The sequence below is a fragment of the Nannobrachium achirus genome (genome assembly GCF_963921795.1).
Source record: "Nannobrachium achirus genome assembly, chromosome: 9".
In the NCBI taxonomy this organism is placed as follows: Eukaryota; Metazoa; Chordata; class Actinopteri; order Myctophiformes; family Myctophidae; genus Nannobrachium; species Nannobrachium achirus.
The window spans coordinates 64311025-64330088 of record NC_137818.1 but is presented as its reverse complement, the minus strand read 5'-3'; the positions used below and the strand labels follow the sequence as shown (position 1 = coordinate 64330088).

The 19064-nt window shown below is 42.7% G+C and overlaps 1 protein-coding gene across 1 annotated transcript in view; it reads right to left on the bottom strand.

Annotated features, from left to right (window-relative positions):
* Positions 1–1115: 1115 nt before the first annotated feature.
* LOC308291064 (NFX1-type zinc finger-containing protein 1-like) overlaps positions 1116–19064 on the bottom strand; it is a gene marked incomplete at both ends in the record, with an annotated part of 53132 nt that continues 35183 nt past the window's right edge. Inside the window, 13 exons of the mRNA XM_080732977.1 lie at positions 1116–1131; positions 2401–4313; positions 5704–5799; positions 6491–6601; positions 7945–8112; positions 8467–8599; positions 9582–9721; positions 10133–10341; positions 10784–10892; positions 12082–12231; positions 14295–14425; positions 15797–15919; positions 17195–17436. Of these exons, the coding sequence (XP_080589103.1) occupies positions 1116–1131; positions 2401–4313; positions 5704–5799; positions 6491–6601; positions 7945–8112; positions 8467–8599; positions 9582–9721; positions 10133–10341; positions 10784–10892; positions 12082–12231; positions 14295–14425; positions 15797–15919; positions 17195–17436 (3541 nt within the window). The remainder of the gene's footprint in view (positions 1132–2400; positions 4314–5703; positions 5800–6490; positions 6602–7944; positions 8113–8466; positions 8600–9581; positions 9722–10132; positions 10342–10783; positions 10893–12081; positions 12232–14294; positions 14426–15796; positions 15920–17194; positions 17437–19064) is intronic.

The window sequence follows — 19064 nt, the reverse complement described above, 5'->3', positions numbered from 1 at the left end:
ACACACCCATTTTCTACAGCGACACAGGGAAATAGATGCTAAAGCGCGGGTGTAAGTGAACTTGTTTCATCCTCCTACTGTATGTGAGGAAATTGTTGACAAAAATGTTACACTATACTACCTCCATGCAACACAAAGTGGTTTGGATGTCTCGGCATGGTAAAACAACCAGCTAAATTAAACACCTACCGCTCATCCAAAGGGGAATCCCCTCCTTGACCAACACAGCGTTGTTGTCGGGTGGAAACCTTGTATTTATCATTTTAAAAACGATCGAAACTAGTGAAAACAGCCGGTCTACAAGCACACAACGGCGTTGTGTGTGCTTGTAGAATGTAGATCTGCTTGTAGACCTCCTCCATTGCATTGGCCCTTGAACTCTGAAGTGCCTTCCAGACGATATACGGTCACCGCCTCCAAGTAATACATTTTCAATGGGAGGCGGGCGGCCATTTCGGCCACGCAGAGAATTTTAGAGGCGGAGGGGCGTGAATTCCCTGCGAGCGTGCTCGTTCGTGCATGCGCACGCGGGCGACAAGAGATGGATTGTGTTCATCTTTGTGAAATACCATGTGGCGTTTACTCACTGAGCAAGTGTGTTTGTGTCTCACCGCGGTGCGGTAACCACTGACCCAAGCGGCAGCCGTAGCGGTGACCGTGTATCGTGTGGAAGGCGCTTGACTTGTCCATTTCCTTAATTCCATATTTACAGTAATTATTGTTCAATTAAAGCCCATCATATTTCTCATTATACCTAACCCTAACCCTAAACCTAACCTCTATGGAAGTGTTGCCACTTCGACAATAAGAAGTCAATGTCGGAGTGGCGACATGTCGGAATGGAGAGCGCCGGAATGGATTTTAATTTACATCATCCAAATTCACATCTTTTGACTATAGCTTGATATATTGCACATGCATAGTGTTTGTTGCTTAATCAAGACAGATTTCAATAAGCAATGGTGTTGGGGGGAAAACAGAACATAAAAATCATACAGAGATTTGTATTTCTGTGAATGTCAAGGAGAACAGCATGCAACCCTCAGCATGCAATGACAGAACAGGATATTGATCAATACAAACAAAACAGCCAAAAATACCTAGACAACAATGTATTACTGCAATAACAGGCTATCGAGTACAGAACAGCAAGATCAAAGGTCAGGTATAAGGAAAGAAAAAACTAAATCAAAGTCCCCCAAAAATATAAAACTTCAGCGATGGATTGGAATGTCAAACTGCTTGAATTGGTTCAAAGTATTACGGGCTGGATTCAGACCAAGCGACATTTTTTCTTTCTTTGGCTTAGTGTCACAGTCGGGGCAGCGCTCACTCTCTGTTGCCCCCTCACCTTCACTCATAACATAGACATGGCCTTTAGGGCATCTATACCAATGGCCAGGTGTCATCTGCATGGCTGGGACAATCGCCTTCCTCTCGTGAATCATATCCTCCAGACATTTCAATGCCTAGATAGATAGATAGATAGATACCTTTATTATCCCAAGGGGGAAATTCAGTTGTCCAGTAGTAGCACAGCAGTATACAGTTATTTACAAAGTTACAGAGACGTAAGAAAAAATAGATAAGAGGGAAATAAACAAGAGAACAAAAAAAAAAGAGCAGTACAGTACCAATAAAGAGAAGGTGCATCAATAGAGGGGGCGAATAATATATAAGTATATATACATAAAGTGTCTTGCAAAAAAGACCATAGCAGTCAATGCTAGTTAGTGCAAACAAGTATCTCACTGTCATTGTTAAACAAAGCAAAAATACTCAGAAACTACCAACACAAACTAATAGTGCAAAGTCAAAAAAAATCAGTGCGAAAAAAGAAGAAACTAGGAAGCGTGTCACCGCAAGACGCACATGAGCACTCTTCCTGGACGGTCCTTATGGGTCAAAGTCAATACAGCAATAGTTCCTTAGAGGTCAATGTCAATACAGCAAAGGTTCCGTCAGTCTAAGTTAGGAAGGGAGACCTTTTCAAGCGTCCGTTATGTGTCTCGTTGTACAGCTTAAGGGCAGCCGGTACAAAAGATTTTCCTAATCTCTCACATCTCCGTCCTGGGTAGGTAAAGCGGTCGTTTCCTCTCTTACTCCAGTAACTGGTGATCTCTAGATGGAGGGGGTGGGAGGAGTTCTCCAAGATGGAATCCAGCTTCCTCGCTGTGCGCACACTGGTTACTTCCTCCACCCCCTGCAGAGAGGACCCGACGACAGAGCCTGCTTTCTTCACCAGTCTGTTTAGGTTAAACGTGTCACCTGCTCTGTTGTTGCCACCCCAACATGTTATACCAAAAAAGAGGACACTTGCCATGACAGACTGATAGAACAGCCTGTTTCACTTGGTCTTGCTCAGTAAAAGGACCAGGCGTTGCACCTTCTTTGACTAACAGGTTGCAACGGATGTCGTGGTCAGCAAAGAGGATCAGCCTCTTCAGCTCACGCTGTAGATCCGAGACCTGCTGGCCAGTGAATTTCTGCTTCAGGTCGAGTAGCCACATCACAAATCTCTTGATTTCCCCCTCAAAGAGTCCTTGTTCACCAGACATGTGCTTCTTTTGGATCCTTTTGAGCTTTTCAACTTTCTCGAGGAAGGCCATCTTGTTTTCAAGGACACACAGGTCCTTCATGGTGAGATGACGAGGGCTCAGTTCAGCCGTGATGTTCATGTAGCCAGCGATCTGAAGCCCGCTCATCTTCCATCGCTTCGTCAGAGTCTTCTTCTTCTTTGCGATATCTGTTTGGCACACACTGAGCTTCACCTTGACTTTCTCAATCTCGGTCAGAATGCTCTTGATTTGGGTTCCATAGCGGAGGTTGTTTCGGATGGGAGTTTGACACTCAGGGCAGTCTTTCAGTCTTATGGCCACCTGCTCCCCTTCATTAGACTGCTGTACGTCACCCATCCCCATGTATGAGTCGATAGCTGTTGATTCAACGATGTGTCCACAGTCTTCAAGTTGGACGTACAAAGCGGTCCTGTCGGTGTCCTCGGTGCCAAAGACATTTGCATCACAGATGCGGCATCTCTTGGGACATTTCTCTCCACAGAGGCCTATGCAGGGATGGCCACAGTCCAGGATCTTGTCACAGGGCTGGACGCAAGGTGGGCGGTCGCATGGCTCATGACAACGCTTACTGCACCTCTGGTGAGGGCACTGCCAAGCACAGGGCTCTGTGCAAGGTGTGCACGGATGTCCACACGGGTGCGTGCAATTACCGTGGACGCAGCGGTTCTCGCAAGGCCTGCGACAGGCAGAGCAATCAGGAGCGCAAATTTCCTGGCACTTGTGGGAGCAGATCAGAAGACGTTCGCACCGTTGGGCACAAGCGAAGTGGTAGCGTCCCTGGTGGCAACTGTGGCAAGTACCGGTGCAAGCATGGCCACATTTGAGCATCTTCTGGCACGGCTCCTGACATGCAAGCGTCTCTGGGTCCTGGTGGCAAGGGACCATCTGATTGTGCCCACATTGGAGCATCTTCTGACAGGGCTCCCAACAGGCAAACGTCTTTGGGTCCTGGTGGCAAGGAACCATCTGTTTGTGCTGGCACTCTGGTATGGTCTTCTCAACCATTACCATGCACTCAGGGCATGGTTCATGGCACCGGAGTGGGCACCCGTGCTTCAAATCACAGAGAAATCTTGCACATTTCTCAGGGCACTGGTACTTCTTATGCTCAGGGTCACGAGGATGGCAGTACAACGTGCAAGGGTGGCCACATTCCAAACTGAACTCACAACGTCGTGTGCAGCCTCCGTCGGGAGCCTGTTCAAAATCTTCAGCACAGGAGGCCTCGACCTCACGGTCTGGGTGGTTGTGACAGCGGAGGGTGAGAGCTGTCCCGATCTCGCCCTTCTCCCGCAAGGTACCGAAGATGCCTGCCCACAGCTCGACTCTGCCCAGCATTTCGCTGTTGCAGATGCAGTAGAGAGCTTTCTTGGCACGCGACAAGGCCACACAAACGCGGTTGGAGATCCTCAAGAAGCCGACCTTACCCTCCGCATTGCTGCGGACCAGAGATAACAGGATGATATCATTCTCTTCCCCTTGGTACTTGTCCACCGTGTGCACTCTGACCCCGGCAAAGGACTTTTCGGTTTTCATGAGTCTTCCCAGGCAGAGAAGCTGGGCGGTGTAGGTGGTCAGGATGGTAATCTGCTCTGGTTCGTAGTCCTGTAAGAGAAGGTAGCGGCACAGGGCAACTACAAACGTGGCCTCATGCTGGTTCTGGTGACTCTTTCCATCTCTCATGTGTTCTTCGTGGTGATTGTGCTCCAAAAAGAATAGATTGGTTTTAAGGCCCTGCAAGGCAATCATTTGTATGATAAATATCATTTGTAAGATATGTATTTGTCATATTCATGGTATAGAATGATCTGATAAACAGAATATAATTTAAATGGGGGAAAGGTTAATTTGTCATATTTCAAAGATGATAATAGTTATGAGATAATATTTCAATTAGAAAGACATGATTTTGAAAGGATCCCTGGCTAATATGACAAATATGCCTTAATACATTATAATTGTCCTCTATAACTATGTAAAATTAAAAACACCTTTAATATTTAATTTCTTCTAGAAATAGATAATCTTTCACTCAATAGGAGTAATGCCTGTCGCAAGTTCATGATGTCATGAAACCATGTGTGGTCTATCCCTATGGAATTTATGGCATGCATGTGCAAAAAACACACATTTGAAATAATGATTTGATGCTCATATTAACCATAGGAAGTATGAAATTTGTTTTTATTTCACATGCATGCCATAAATTCCATAGGGATAGACCACACATGGTTTTATGACATCATCAACTTGCGACAGGCATTTCCCCTAAAAATTTGCTATTTCTAGAAGAAATAAAATATTTAAGGTGTTTTTAATTTTACATTGTAGTTATAGATGACAATTATAATGTATTAAGGCATATTTGTCGTATTAGCCAGGGATCGCTTTAATAATACATTATAATCTCCATCTATTAACCAAGCCTAACTAAACAACAAAATTCCTACAGTTAATATGGGCATCAAATTTGATTTATATATATATACTGTAATACTATGTTGTTTTGTAATTTTGTGTTTTCTTTTAGCACATGCATTCCATACATTCCATAGGGCTAGACCAGGGGTTCCCAAACTTTTTTGTCTCAGGGCACCCCATTAACATGTTTTAATCCGAGGCACCCCTACATTATAATTTTCACTCCCAGCACCTTATATTTATAGCATATCGTCGTTGTCTGGTGGAAACCTTGTATGTCCAAAACAGCAGATCTACAAGCACACAACGCCTCGCATCGCTTGTAGATCGGCTGTTTTCACTAGTTTTGTGCGACAGTCTTGTATGCTGAAGCAGGGCTTTGCTTTACCAAAAGACGTACACATTTGAAACTTGGAGATACAAGGTTTCTGCCCGACAGTGATGATATTTCAGCGATTATGTTGCGAGGAAAACGTTGAGATAATAGCCATTTTGGTTAGAACTGACTGAAAATAACTTTGTACTTCAAGTTTAAAATGATACTAAATATTTTTTCAAGTGTCCAAATAAATTAAAAATATTAAATTATCTCGCGGCACCCCTGGACTGCCGCCACGGCACCCCAGGGTGCCCCGTCACCCACTTTGAAAACCCCTGGGCTAGACCACACATGGACAGTAGTGGAGATGAAAATGAAACACACCATGATGTCTTCGTGGGCCATGACAGAGGGGTGGTTCTCCAGCTCAGCATAGATGTGTGGGGTCAGAAGAGAGGCAATGTTTGGCTTCATGCGATGCTGTAGACCAACATGAACACATACTGTACTGTACTGTACACACACACATTGCACAAACACGGCACAACTCTAAAGCAGTGGTTCTCAACTTGTGGGTCGGGACCCCCAGGGGGGTCTCCAAATTATTTTGGGGGGTCCCCAGATGATTACCGTAATGTGCAACATTGTTTTCTCACTCAACAGTAAACAAACAAACATAAAGTTTAAGTGTATAGAGGGTATATGCATATTTCTAAAGTGACAATTTAAGGACTTTTTAATGCCTCTAAAATGACAAATTAAACATTAGCCAAATTGTCTCATATTAGGGGCACAAATTGGGAAAATAGCAGATCTACATGCTCACAACGCCTCGCAATTTGCGAGGCGTTGTGAGCATGTAGATCTGCTATTTTCACAATAGAACCGTGTACAAAATGTAATGCCTCAACTCTTAGAGCTTGTCAGGGTGGGGGGGTCCCTGGGTAAAAAATATAATTATTTTGGAGGTCGCGGCCTGGAAAGGTTGAGAACCACTGCTCTAAAGTAAAACATGCAGTGAAGGCATAAGTGCAGTTACACTTATGCCTTCAAATGCATGATAGAAAGATTCCCTATATTAAATTCATTGATTGTTATGGTATTCATGCGTAAATTAACATGACAGCTTGACAGCTGACAGTTTTGCTGATGTGTGAAAAGAAGCACAAACCTGGCTGTTGAGTCTAACAAAGGGTAAGTTCATTTTGATCAGCCTCTCGAACATGGACACCTCCAGGTCGTATTTCCTTGCCAGATCATATACTGTAGCACTGGGCCGCAACTGAGAAGACATCATAGAGATCACTGTTAAGTTACATGCACACAGCAACCGCTGCCATTTCTATTATATTAAAAACTACAGCAATGGCTATGTAGGTCTAAAAAAAGGATCTTACACCAGTAAGACTCCCTAATCGGGAGATAAGCGACCGTCAGGTCGCAGCGTGATTTTAGGGCAAAATCTGTAGGAGCAGTGTCCAAAAATGTGTTTGAAAAAATCGGCCTGATGGTGGCGCTATATGGGACAGATCTATATTTATACCCTCATTCTATATTTATGTGCTTAATTATGCAGGGGGAGGGGCATGCCATGGCAGTTAAAACCATTTGAAATGAAACAAACTCCAGCGGGCAAGCCCTCTTGTGCCCAAAATAAGATTTAAACATATTAAACAATACGTTTAAATCTTATGCTATTCATGCGTAAACTTAACTGTGCGAAGTGAGCGGTGCAAACACGACACGTGTGCATATCTACGTTTTGTCCATGACATCAGTTTCTTTATGTATATGAGCACGGATATCCATACAAATACAATTGGCTAATACACACAACGCTCAAACAACTATTTAGATGGATGGCTGTCTACATGCATACTCAACAGGTGATAAGACATTCAACCAAGCCACACTCACAACACTCATGTTGAGAGCAGAATGATACTGACAAATTTAAAGAAAATATCTAAATGTAAATGTTGGCATAGAAGTCGGGATTACTTCTTCATTTGTATTCTTGCAATGAAATAGTTTTTCATTATCTATAATTTCCACAATGCCCCTAAGCTTTGATATAAGGACAATATACCATGGTTATTGGTAAGTACTAGGGCATTCACCAAATATTCGAATATTCGAATATCAAAGTCACTATTCAACGTTGTTCACCGAAGTCGAATATTCGCTTATTTAAAAAAAAATCAATGCCCCTGGTAGATGAATTTGTTAATGCTCTATACCAGGGGTTCTCAAACCTTTTTAGGCTGTGACACCCAAAATAAACATATTTGAACTGGGGACCCCCACCCTGACAAGCACTTGGAATTGTAGGTATTACATTTAATGTGACTCGGCTCCACAGATAAAATTATAGTGAAAATAGCAGATATACATGCTCACAACGCCTCGCGTGAGCATGTAGATCTGCTATTTTCACAATGTTCGCCTCTTGCTTTCTTAATATTTGACAGTTTGGACAGTCCTGTCGAATATTCGACTATTGGAATACTTTGAGGTCGAATAATTCGAATACTAAAAATCACTATTCGTGAATGCCCTAGTAAGTACTGTGTGTGACATTGCCATGTGGGATTCACAGACAGACAGTGAGTGGTGCTTCCTGACCTGCTGGTGGTCTCCGATGAGGATGAGGTGCTCACAGGCTTCCGCCAGCGCAGTAATAATGTGGGCCTCCAATACCTGCGCCGCCTCTTCTACAATCACCAGCCGCGGCTGCAATTCCTGGATCAACTCACGGGACTTGGCTGCTCCGGTCGTTGTCATGCCAATGACCTGAGGGGCAGATTTTCCATTTTAACTCTGAACCTAAAATAAACAATATTACATATAGTACATACTGTAGTACATTGCATATCGTCACTGTCGGGCAGAGACCTCGTATCTCCAAGTTTCAGATTTGTATGACGAAGCCCTGCTTCATCATACAAGGCCGTTGCACAGAAGTAGTGAAAACAGCTGATCTACAAGCACACAACGCCTCGCACCGCGAGGCGCTGTGTGCTTGTAGATCGGCTGTTTTCACTAGTTTAAGTAATTTTTTAAAATGATAAATGCTAAAAGAACGGTTTTGGACATACAAGGTTTCCACCCGACAACGACGATATATTTCTACTGGTATTACTGTACCTTGGCCTTCCTCAAGACACACAGACGGTCACTGCGTTGTACGTCAGCTAGTCGATCCACCACATGCTGATAGGCCTCAGCAGGCCGCAAGGCTTCGCTACGCAGTGCCATCCTGTAGCGCGCAACCCACAACCTACAGAGAATTTACAATTTAGGCATTTAGCGGAAACTCTCATCCAGAGCAAGGTCACAAACATAAAATGCAGAGAGAGTGTAGTGCCTCAGTAAACTAGGATCACAGGCAATCCAATAACCTAGCATGTCAGCCAACAAAAATAATAACCTGTACATTGAAATAATAGGATACCAGGTAAACAATGAGCCTAGCATCTGTCTAATAACATGCTAGAGTACATTGTGGTCAAGAAGACAACAAACCTAACCTATAATCAAACCAGCAGAAGGTGGCAGGACACAGACAGTAGATAGATGATTGTTAGTCAAACCATAATATGACAGCATAAAGCAGGGGTCTTCAACAGGGGGTCCTCAGAGTTACTACAGGGGGTCCTCCAAATCTTTGTGTGATAGAAACTTTTTCCTGCTTTTTTCTATTAACCACTTGAATCCTAGCGTCAGTCCATATTCTGATAATTTTAGCCAAAAATAGCCGATCTACAAGCTCACAACGCCTCGCAGCGCGAGGCGTTGTGAGTTTGTAGACCAAAGATGTTTGGTGTAGAGGGGGAAAAAGAGCAGACTAAGTACCATGTCAAGTTAAGTATTGACGGTTCAAGAAGTTAAATACGTATCTGAAAACACAAATTGACATATACTGATGATTGTGCTGTCAAACCATGAAACTATATGGAATCTATATGAAAAAGGTTGTGGGGGTCCCTGCTTCATCTCTCTCTCAACTAAGGGGTCCTTGGCCTGAAAACGTTGAAGACCCCTGGCATAAAGCACCTCAAAGATGGAGAATTGGACAAGGACTAATAGCCTGAAAAAAATTGTATTTGTTGATGGCATGTATTGTTGTGTAATTTTTACGCTAGGTTGAGAAAGTATATGTTTTTAGAGTATCCAGTGCAGTACCAGCGGGCATACCGTACGGGTGCACGCCTACTCGAGAACGATGAAGGTTAGGGTTAAGGTTAAAAAGGGAGCCGTACCGATAGAGTCTCCATCGGTCTGGCAGACTGAGAAGCCAAACATCCAGAACTTCTTTCTCCTCCGCTTCAGTCATGTCTGAGCTCAGGTCCAGCTCCTTCCTGATTCTGTCCCTGATCTTTCTCCTCTGCTGTCGTTGCATCTGTGGAAACAAACAGACAGGTGCATGGCAAGGTTTGAACCCACATTAATGTTTTTTTTAATCATTAATGATCATGTTGTTGTGTTGGGTGCCCCAAACCTAGGTGTTGGACAATAATGTTTTTTTAATCATTAATGATCATGTTGTTGTGTTGGGTGCCCCAAACCTAGGTGTTGGACAATAATGTTTTTTTCTGAATCATTTGAATATTGAATTTTTATTCTGCACTTTCATTGAAATGTCTTATTTTACACCGTGCTAAAGCCATAATCTTACCTGATTGACCACGTACACCTCAGTGTGTACTTTAAACATTTTAATCACTATGCATCATCTAAAAAAATAAAGCTGTTATTGGTCAAATGAGCTATTTATGTAGGGCATATGTAGGCACAGCTTGTTTTCTCTCACCTCCCAGCCCTCATCGCTTGGGTCTGCCTGTCGTTCAGTATCGTCAATGTTCAAAGCCAGCATTTGCTCCTCGAGTCCTGCCACGCCTGTGTCCATCTCCTCGTCCCGGTCGAATCTGGGATGGAAGTCTTCAAGGATCCGTTCAGCCTGGATCCAACCGGCCTGCTCCATGATTCCAAGCATCTCCTCATCCTCCGCTGTAGCTCCCTCTGCAGCAGAAAATAATAATGACATAACTTAAACTAAAGATTACACTTCAAATTCAAATCTGTTTTCTAGCTTGTGTGCAGGGATCTGCCTTTACAGTGTATTTCAAACAGCTTGCCAGTAGCTTAAAGGGAAACGTTGACTGTTCTTATCCCAGGAGTTTAGTTTACCATACAACATATCGTCACTGTCAGGCAGAAACCTTGTATCTCCAAGTTTCAAATTTGTATGTTTTCTCGTAAAGTAGCTTCATCATACAAGACTGTCGCACAAGACTAGTGAAAATAGCAGATCTACACCTCGCGGTGCGAGGCGTTGTGTGCTTGTAGATCGGCTATTTTCACTATTTTAAATCATTTTTAAAATGATAAATAAAAAACGACATACAAGGTTTCCACCCGACAACGACGATATTGTGGACTAGGCTCCACTTTAAAACCTCACCTCCATTTCCAATGGCCTCCTCTGTCGCCCTCCGCTGGAAGACAGTGGAATCGATGCCCAACCACTCCATTATGATCTTCTCACCACCGGCCTCAAACCCACCCTGATCCTAAGAAGGAGGGACATTACACAAACACTTAAAGGGGAATTTCGGTCAAAAACGACTTTCCTACCTTTCAAATGATGATTCAGGAAGCTTCTGGGTTGATCCAGGTGTCGTTTGACCCATAGCAGCATTTTGTTCCATTTTCGATTTTCTCCCCTGCACCCCACGGCTCCAAACGGCACCTCTCGGGTCACTTTATAATCCGGTTATTATTCTCGCTCAAAACTCACTTTTCTCGCTCGGTCTCAGTCCCTCATACTGTTGTTAGCATATCCGAGCTACACCAGCTCCTGGTCGCCGCCATGTTTGTTTACAAAAAGCTCAACTCTGAACTCTCAGCCCAGCTAGAGAAACACTGGGAAATCCCGTTTTGTATCGCGTGACTCGTTCGGGAGTGTTTCTCTAGCTGGGCTGAGAGTTCAGAGTTGAGCTTTTTGTAAACAAACATGGCGGCGACCAGGAGCTGATGTAGCTCGGATATGCTAACAACAGTATGAGGGACTGAGACCGAGCGAGAAAAGTGAGTTTTGCGCGAGAATAATAACCGGATTATAAAGTGACCCGAGAGGTGCCGTTTGGAGCCGTGGGGTGCAGGGGAGAAAATCGAAAATGGAACAAAATGCTGCTATGGGTCAAACGACACCTGGATCAACCCAGAAGCTTCCTGAATCATCATTTGAAAGGTAGGAAAGTCGTTTTTTACCGAAATTCCCCTTTAATGGCAAGTTTACATCGCCTTCAAGGCCATCGGGCAAAGACGTGTTCAGGGGTGTCTCACCAAATTCGGGGCCCTGGGTACAAGGATTCACCCACATTTTCTGCTTTCTGTTTTTTGAAAAACCAATGTTTCTATGTCACTGGTGCTCAAACCTTTTCATGTGAAGGACCCCCAAAATGATATGTACTTGGCCACGGACCCCCATCTCAAAATATTTCGTTCCAGGGACCCCCCAGAAGCAACATTTTAGTTACAAACGTTCGCTTTAAAAATACATATATATTCATAGATTTTGCACACATTTTCACGACTTTTTCAAAAATAGCAGATCTACAAGCTCGCAGCGCGGCACTCGGTGCCGCGCTGTGAGCTTGTATATCTGCTATTTTTCAATAGTTAAAGCATTCAATAATTCTAGGCCTAAATGGGTTGATATCCCATAATAACCCGTTATGTTCTGCCAGCATTACTCACAGGTAGAAGTGGCCGGTGCAGGCTGATCCGATGTTCCTTTAACATGAAGGTCTCTAGGAAAGACTCTTGGAGGATTCCTTTCAGGCTGCACCCCAGCCTCACCACCAGAGGCTTTATCTCCCTCTTCACCTCATCCAGCTCCATGTAGATCTGAGAGAGACAATACAGAGACACACACAGTGCACTGAGGCAGTGAGAGAGACAATACAGAGACACACACAGAGCACTGAGGCAGTGAGAGAGACAATACAGAGACACACACAGTGCACTGAGGCAGTGAGAGAGACAATACAGAGACACACACAGAGCACTGAGGCAGTGAGAGAGACAATACAGAGACACACACAGTGCACTGAGGCAGTGAGAGAGACAATACAGAGACACACACAGTGCACTGAGGCAGTGAGAGAGACAATACAGAGACACACACAGTGCACTGAGGCAGTGAGAGAGACAATACAGAGACACACACAGAGCACTGAGGCAGTGCTTCTCTAAGTGTCTCAAAATGTGTTAATATTAGGGATGGGACGATAAGCGATATTGTCGTTTATCGTGATGAAAAACACTCACGATAATCGTATCGTGGAGATGATTTAATATATCGTGATATCGTCCTCCGTCATGCACTGGGATCAATTCACCTTTTATTTGCCGAGCTGCATATTACCACTTGAACCCTCTATAATTGGTAAAAGGTACTTATAATATACGTACCGGTATACTTGATACTTGTCTTTTTTTCACTCTTTGCCAACAAATAGCAGATCTACAAGCTGTGTAGATCTGCTATTTTTTGGCAAATGTTCCGCCCCAGGATAATGGATTTTGATTATCGCGATAATATCATAAATCGCGATTTCTTTTGTCACAAAAATCGTGATATGAAATTTTTACATCGTCCCATCCCTAGTTAATATAGCATCAAAATACGTTTTCCACTTTAACCGTATTTTATGCTTCAGATATTCAACAATAGCCGATCAACAAGCTCACAACGAGTCGCATCTTGACACGTAGTGAGCTTGTAGATTGGCAATTTTTTTAAGGGTTTTTAAAATCTTGAAAAGTGCTATTTTTAGCAATGAGTGAGCCACCAAAAATACAAACATGTCTGTTGAATCATGATGGGCAAGTGCAATACATCCAAGTACAATACACTTAAGTGCAATATAGGATACAGGAAGAGTGGGCAGTCTGGGCACCAAGGAAGAGTGGGCACCTCCATGGCAATTCTTTCCTTAATGTAAAAAAATATTAATACATTGGAAAATATTTTTAAGTAATGTACACGATTTGAACATGCATCATCCTTATCAGACTTAAATTTACCCTTCAACTTCTTGTTTATGCCCAAAATTACTGGTTACACACATGTTTTGTAGCAGTTTGTAGCAATTGTAAAATATTATGCCTTAATTGGCAAATGTTCAAGCATGTTCAAATCATGTACTGTATACTTTACGTAAATATTCCACATATTAGATTATTTTATATTTTGGAAAGAAATTAGCCAATTTGGACACCACCATGCCACCTGTTGGAGAGACTGTCTCTCAATGTTTCTGTGGTGAATAATTGGGCCATTCTCTCAAAATGTCATGGTAAATACATTTTTGTTTAGTTATGTTAATCATAACTAGTAAGACGCCTCAGGGCGACATGCAACCTTGCCCTAAAGGGCGAGGTCGCGCCAATTCTTAGTCATCTGATCAGTGATGTATATCGGACCAGTTACCCATATGGAGACCCCTGGTACTCTATATGGAGATATGCTGTGAGAGCCCAAACATGCTTACTCAGTTATTCGTTATGTGAAAGTCCTATGAAGTCTATGACATCTGACATCATGCCCTTTTAAGCCCATACATGGAGATCCCTGTCTGTAGAACCAGCCGTTAGTGTGGATTGTGGCCGATGTGGCCTCCATATATGGGCATTCCCATATGAAGTCCTGTTAGATATGGGCTTAATATTGATGGCATCAGGCAACTCCATATATGGGCATAAAAGGGGTTCTGTTAGTGTGACATCACAGTGAAGCCAGAGCGTGATGTCAGAGCGGCAAACCCATTATTTTAAGAGTGGTTCCCCTGACATCACAGTGACGTCAGAGCATGATGTCACAAACCCATAGAACCACAGTGTCAGGTGTGACAGAGATACACACATACGACCTATGGTTTTAATTTTCTCATACCAGACCGACTCACCTCTCTTTTTGCAGAGCGGAGGTACCACGGCAGGTCATGAGTCAGCTCCCGAAGATTGAATTTCTTCAGTGCTTCACTGTTGCTCCGGCCTCCTACTCTGACGATGCCCTTTGGCAGAAACTTAAGGATACCTGTGTCACAGATAGAGGAGGTAATAGGTACACTTTATTTATATAGCGCCTTTCAAAACAAATGGTTTGTACAATAAACGTGCTGTACAATAAATACAATAAAAATAAAAACATCACATTGAAATAGAGTAACACAAGTTAAAGTGCTGGTGAAACAAGTGCATTTTTGGCAGCTTTTAAAAGGCATCGACTGACTCTGTATTTCCTAGAGAATAATAAGAAGGTCTTTGTCACAAGTAATCTCCTTGGGGACCAAAAAAATCGATTCTACAGTCAATTAGACAATTACAGGTGGTGAATTACAATAGTCCAAGCGGGAGGAAATAATAATATAGATGAGTTTTTCCAGGCCTTGAGGCGATAGTAAAGGCCTGATTTTGGCAACATTGAAAGAAAGTTTGGAAAATGTTTTCTTTTTTTTTTGTACATGTAGTTCAAATACAGAAATATGTACCATCTTATAAAGTGGATTAGAGAAGACAGATTATTTGAAGATAAGGTTGAAAACACGGGTGAAGTGTTCCTAAGGTGTTTTTCATTTTCAGTTGATTTGTCATAAACCAAATAGTGTTTTTTTTATGTGTACATGGTTAACCCTTCTAACATCCCAGCCCCAAAGGCTCATGACATTGAATCAAAATAGAGAGAAAAGGGAACATTTTCTTCCGTAACAGCACTCCATCTGTGCTGTCAAAGTACAATTTAACTCATACTCTGCAATCCCCGTCGATCCCGGAGATTTCCCAATGTACCGCGCTGCTATGCCCGTCGATCCCGGAAATTTTATTAGCTTTAATCATTATGAAACAATTAAAAGTATGATCGCGGATTATGGCCGTATCGGAGACTTTAGGCCCGCCTCCTAACTGTATCCGGCCCTATTTCCGTTTTAGACCGGATCTATAGGTTTCCGTATCCTGTCTATGGACCAATCGTAGCTTCCATCCCATCGCTGTTTTTTTTATTTGTTAGCTGTTTAATTCCACTACCCGCCTGGCATATGATCTGTGCACATATCGTCTGCTACGTGCGCGAACGTGTCCACGTGTTACCATAGCGCACAGCTGGATGTTTCCAATGTTTTTTAATGTAAACAGTGGCGGATAAGCAGGGATACAGCCTCGCAACGGATATGTCTATTTCAATGGGTTTTTTTTTATTCGAAAGCTGTCACCGAGTCTACACGTCTACTAGATGAGTCGTGCACAGATTGTGCACGATGCGTGCGCGTGCCCACGTTAAAAGGTAAGGACAATTTGGCAGCTGCTTACTACAGCTATGTTTAAAATGGCAGCAAAATTGTTAATTGAGTTGCATTTCAGGACATGACCTCACTGACTGTGACACTGACTGTGACACTGACAAACATACCCTCAAGGAACTGATCCAGGGCGTGGTTAGTGAAACACACCACCAGCATTGGTGCACCACTGCTCCAAAGTCCCTCATTGGTCAACAGAGCCTGAGCAATCTTCAGGCCTGTATAGGTCTTTCCTGGAGACAAAAGGGTGTTAGGGATTTTAAGTAAAAGCTACAGAATTGATACATACATTACATCAGAAATAGCCTACAAAAACAAATATGTTGCTACATACTGTACATGTACTGTAAGCCCCTCCCAAACAGCAAAATGTGTTCCCGGCCTGAATGGGTTAATAAAATCTGAGAAGGGGGCTAAAGGGGCTAAATTGCTACACAAATGCAATCAAACACAGTTATAATGATACAGATACTTTGAAATAAATTGCTACTTGAGGTTCATTTTAAGTACTACTACTAGCATTTTAGTGAATTTCAATTATCTGCAAACAATGTTATTGTATTGACAGCCGTAGGCCTAACAATTCAGTCCATAGTTTGTTTTTATAGCATCCATCTGGATTTACATTATACATTGCTGTCAGCCATAACTGTCCAAAATCCAAAGCAATTTTTCAGGTAATGAAGTTTAAGGAGTTTCAGTTCCAATGGAGCCAATGTAGTTATTTAACAAAAGCTCTTGTTGGTACTTTTCATAGGTGAAATACATTAGTTATATAATAATAAGAAACTACAGACAGACAGACTTGACCACTTTCAACCTGAGTAACATTGTCTAACATTTTCAAAAACTTTACAAGTTGCAAGTTTGAGCGTGTACGTACATTGTGTTTAATGACTTAAACCCTACTTGGTTGCACAATGCGAGTAAGGGAAAAAAGGGAAAAAAAGAAAAAAGAGAGATAGAAAAATAAACTGTTACATTTAGGCCTAGAATTATTGAATGCTTTAACCAGTGAAAAATAGCAGATATACAAGCTCACAGCGCGGCACTCGGTGCCGCGCTGCGAGCTTGTAGATCTGCTATTTTTGAAAAAGTCGTGAAAATGTGTGCAAATCTTTGAATATATGTATTTTCAAAGCGAACCTTTGTAACTCAAATTTTGTTTCTGAGGGGTCCTCCTGGGGTCCTTCACATGAAAAGGTTTGAGAACCACTGACATAGTAGTCTCTCAAGAACAAACTAACTGAGCTCCAGTTAAGTGAAAAGGACCTTTTCTTTGACGATGGCTGGCCAGATTGCTGACATAGAAACATAGGTTTTTCAAAACACCTTAGAAGGATTCAAAAGACACCTATAGAATCGGGTCAAAATTCTAATTTTCACGATTTTTCAAAAATAGCAGATCTACAAGCTTGCAGCGCGGCAAATAGTTAAAGCATAAAATAATGATACACAATAATGTGTACCCGTTCTAAATGGGTTTTTAAGAGAACACCCTGCCTTACCAGTGCCAGGAGGTCCCTGAATGATGGCCAGTTCGTTGGTGAGGGCCAGCTGGAGGGCTCTCATCTGAGACTCATCCAGTCCAAGCACCTCCTTTTTGGGCCAGGCCTCTGGCTTCAGACAGTGGAACGGCTGAATGCTGCTCCGGTGCTCAGGATGAACAATGGATGACATGTTGTATGTATCTCCTCTCTTCTTCAGATAGGCTGGGGGGAGCACATCAGTGTTGCAGTCCACGATGTACCTATGAAGCGTCGGAGGTGGGATTATATTCACCATAATTTCATTTGTCATGAAACAAGACAAGAATGATAATCATAGATTAGTTAAAAATATATACCGGTATATTCTTACTCAAGTGTATGCCAGAGGCCACACCAAAACTATAACGACAACGACAGTGGTGGATCATCAATATCATTGTTGGGATCATTTTAAGGGATTTGATGAATGATGGAAAGTATCTCAATTTAGGGTACCACGTTCAACATGTTTAAACAACGTTAGTGTGGCTGCATCATTATTGTTAGTTATCTATACTATAATTTTCCGAATGTCTGTCTGAGTGTCTGTCTGAGTGAGTGTCTGTCACAGCGTTTCTCCTCAGTGGCTGGAGCAATTGATCTGAAATCGCATCACCATTAGCATATGAACACACCTGACATAACTGTGAAGCCCGTTTGTCACTTTCACAAATCATATGCTGTATATTAGCATTTTTATGGTGTATCTACTATCTATTCTGCATCTAGCATGAGGCATATCTAATCTGCATCTAGCATGAGGCAACATGTTTAACCAGCTCTGTGTGTGTGTGTGTGTGTGTGTGTGTGTGTGTGTGTGTGTGTGTGTGTGTGTGTGTGTGTGTGTGTGTGTGTGTGTGTGTGTGTGTGTGTAGGCGGGGGGGGGGGGGGGTGTCTGGCCCTGTTACAGATGTTGTCCAAAATCATGCAGATCGGTACACAGTATCTCTGTAGCCATTAAACAAAACGGGTATTTCTTACATTGATGCTCCAACATATTATCATGCAAGCACCAGTTAAAGTTACTTTCCATCCCTCATATACTGTGTGCACAGTGCATCCCATAACCCACACACTGCACATCATTTCGGAGCTCATATCTTTGAACGGGTAAGGACTAGTCATTATAGTTATCATTCTTGGAGTGTACAGCCCTCACATTTAGATCTTGCTCACCTGGTGCAGTCAAAGAATAACTATCCAGCACAGGGTTTTAATTTGCATGCAGGCTCTATAACAAAATAGTGTGGTATGTGACTGTGTCAGGGTGTGCCGACAATATTCCACTGGCAATGTTCAAGTTTGATAACGAATATGACAGCGATAACTGGTGAATTAGCCTCTTTTCCCTGAGAACTACATAGACTGTACAGAGCATACATGGATTTGGAAAAATAAAATGGAGCTGCAGTGCCCTCTATCAGTGCAGAGTATATATATTTACCCATATAAATAGGTGTTATAAATAGGTGTAAATCTTTTTGCTATCAAATGTTACTGACCCATTGAGTTTTGACAATGACCCCTAAAAAGAATAGTATGGAGCCACCGTACTTGTCCATTAATTTTTTGTGTTTAATTTCTTATTCTCAGTTAACGGTTAACCTAACATTAACCCAATTAGATGTGACCCAATGAACTGCTTTGATGGCCACTATTTGTCCATCAACTGCCCTGTAGGCCAGGAACGCATGCTGGAATGCAGTACCTCTGGAAGGGCAGACAGGCCTCCTCTTGCTCCTGCAAGCCTTCTAGCACATGACGGTAGGCCTCAAAGAAGGCGGTGCTCTCCACCATCAGGAAGCGGTCTGCCTGTAGGATGAGGTCATTTTTGTTATTCTATAGTTCA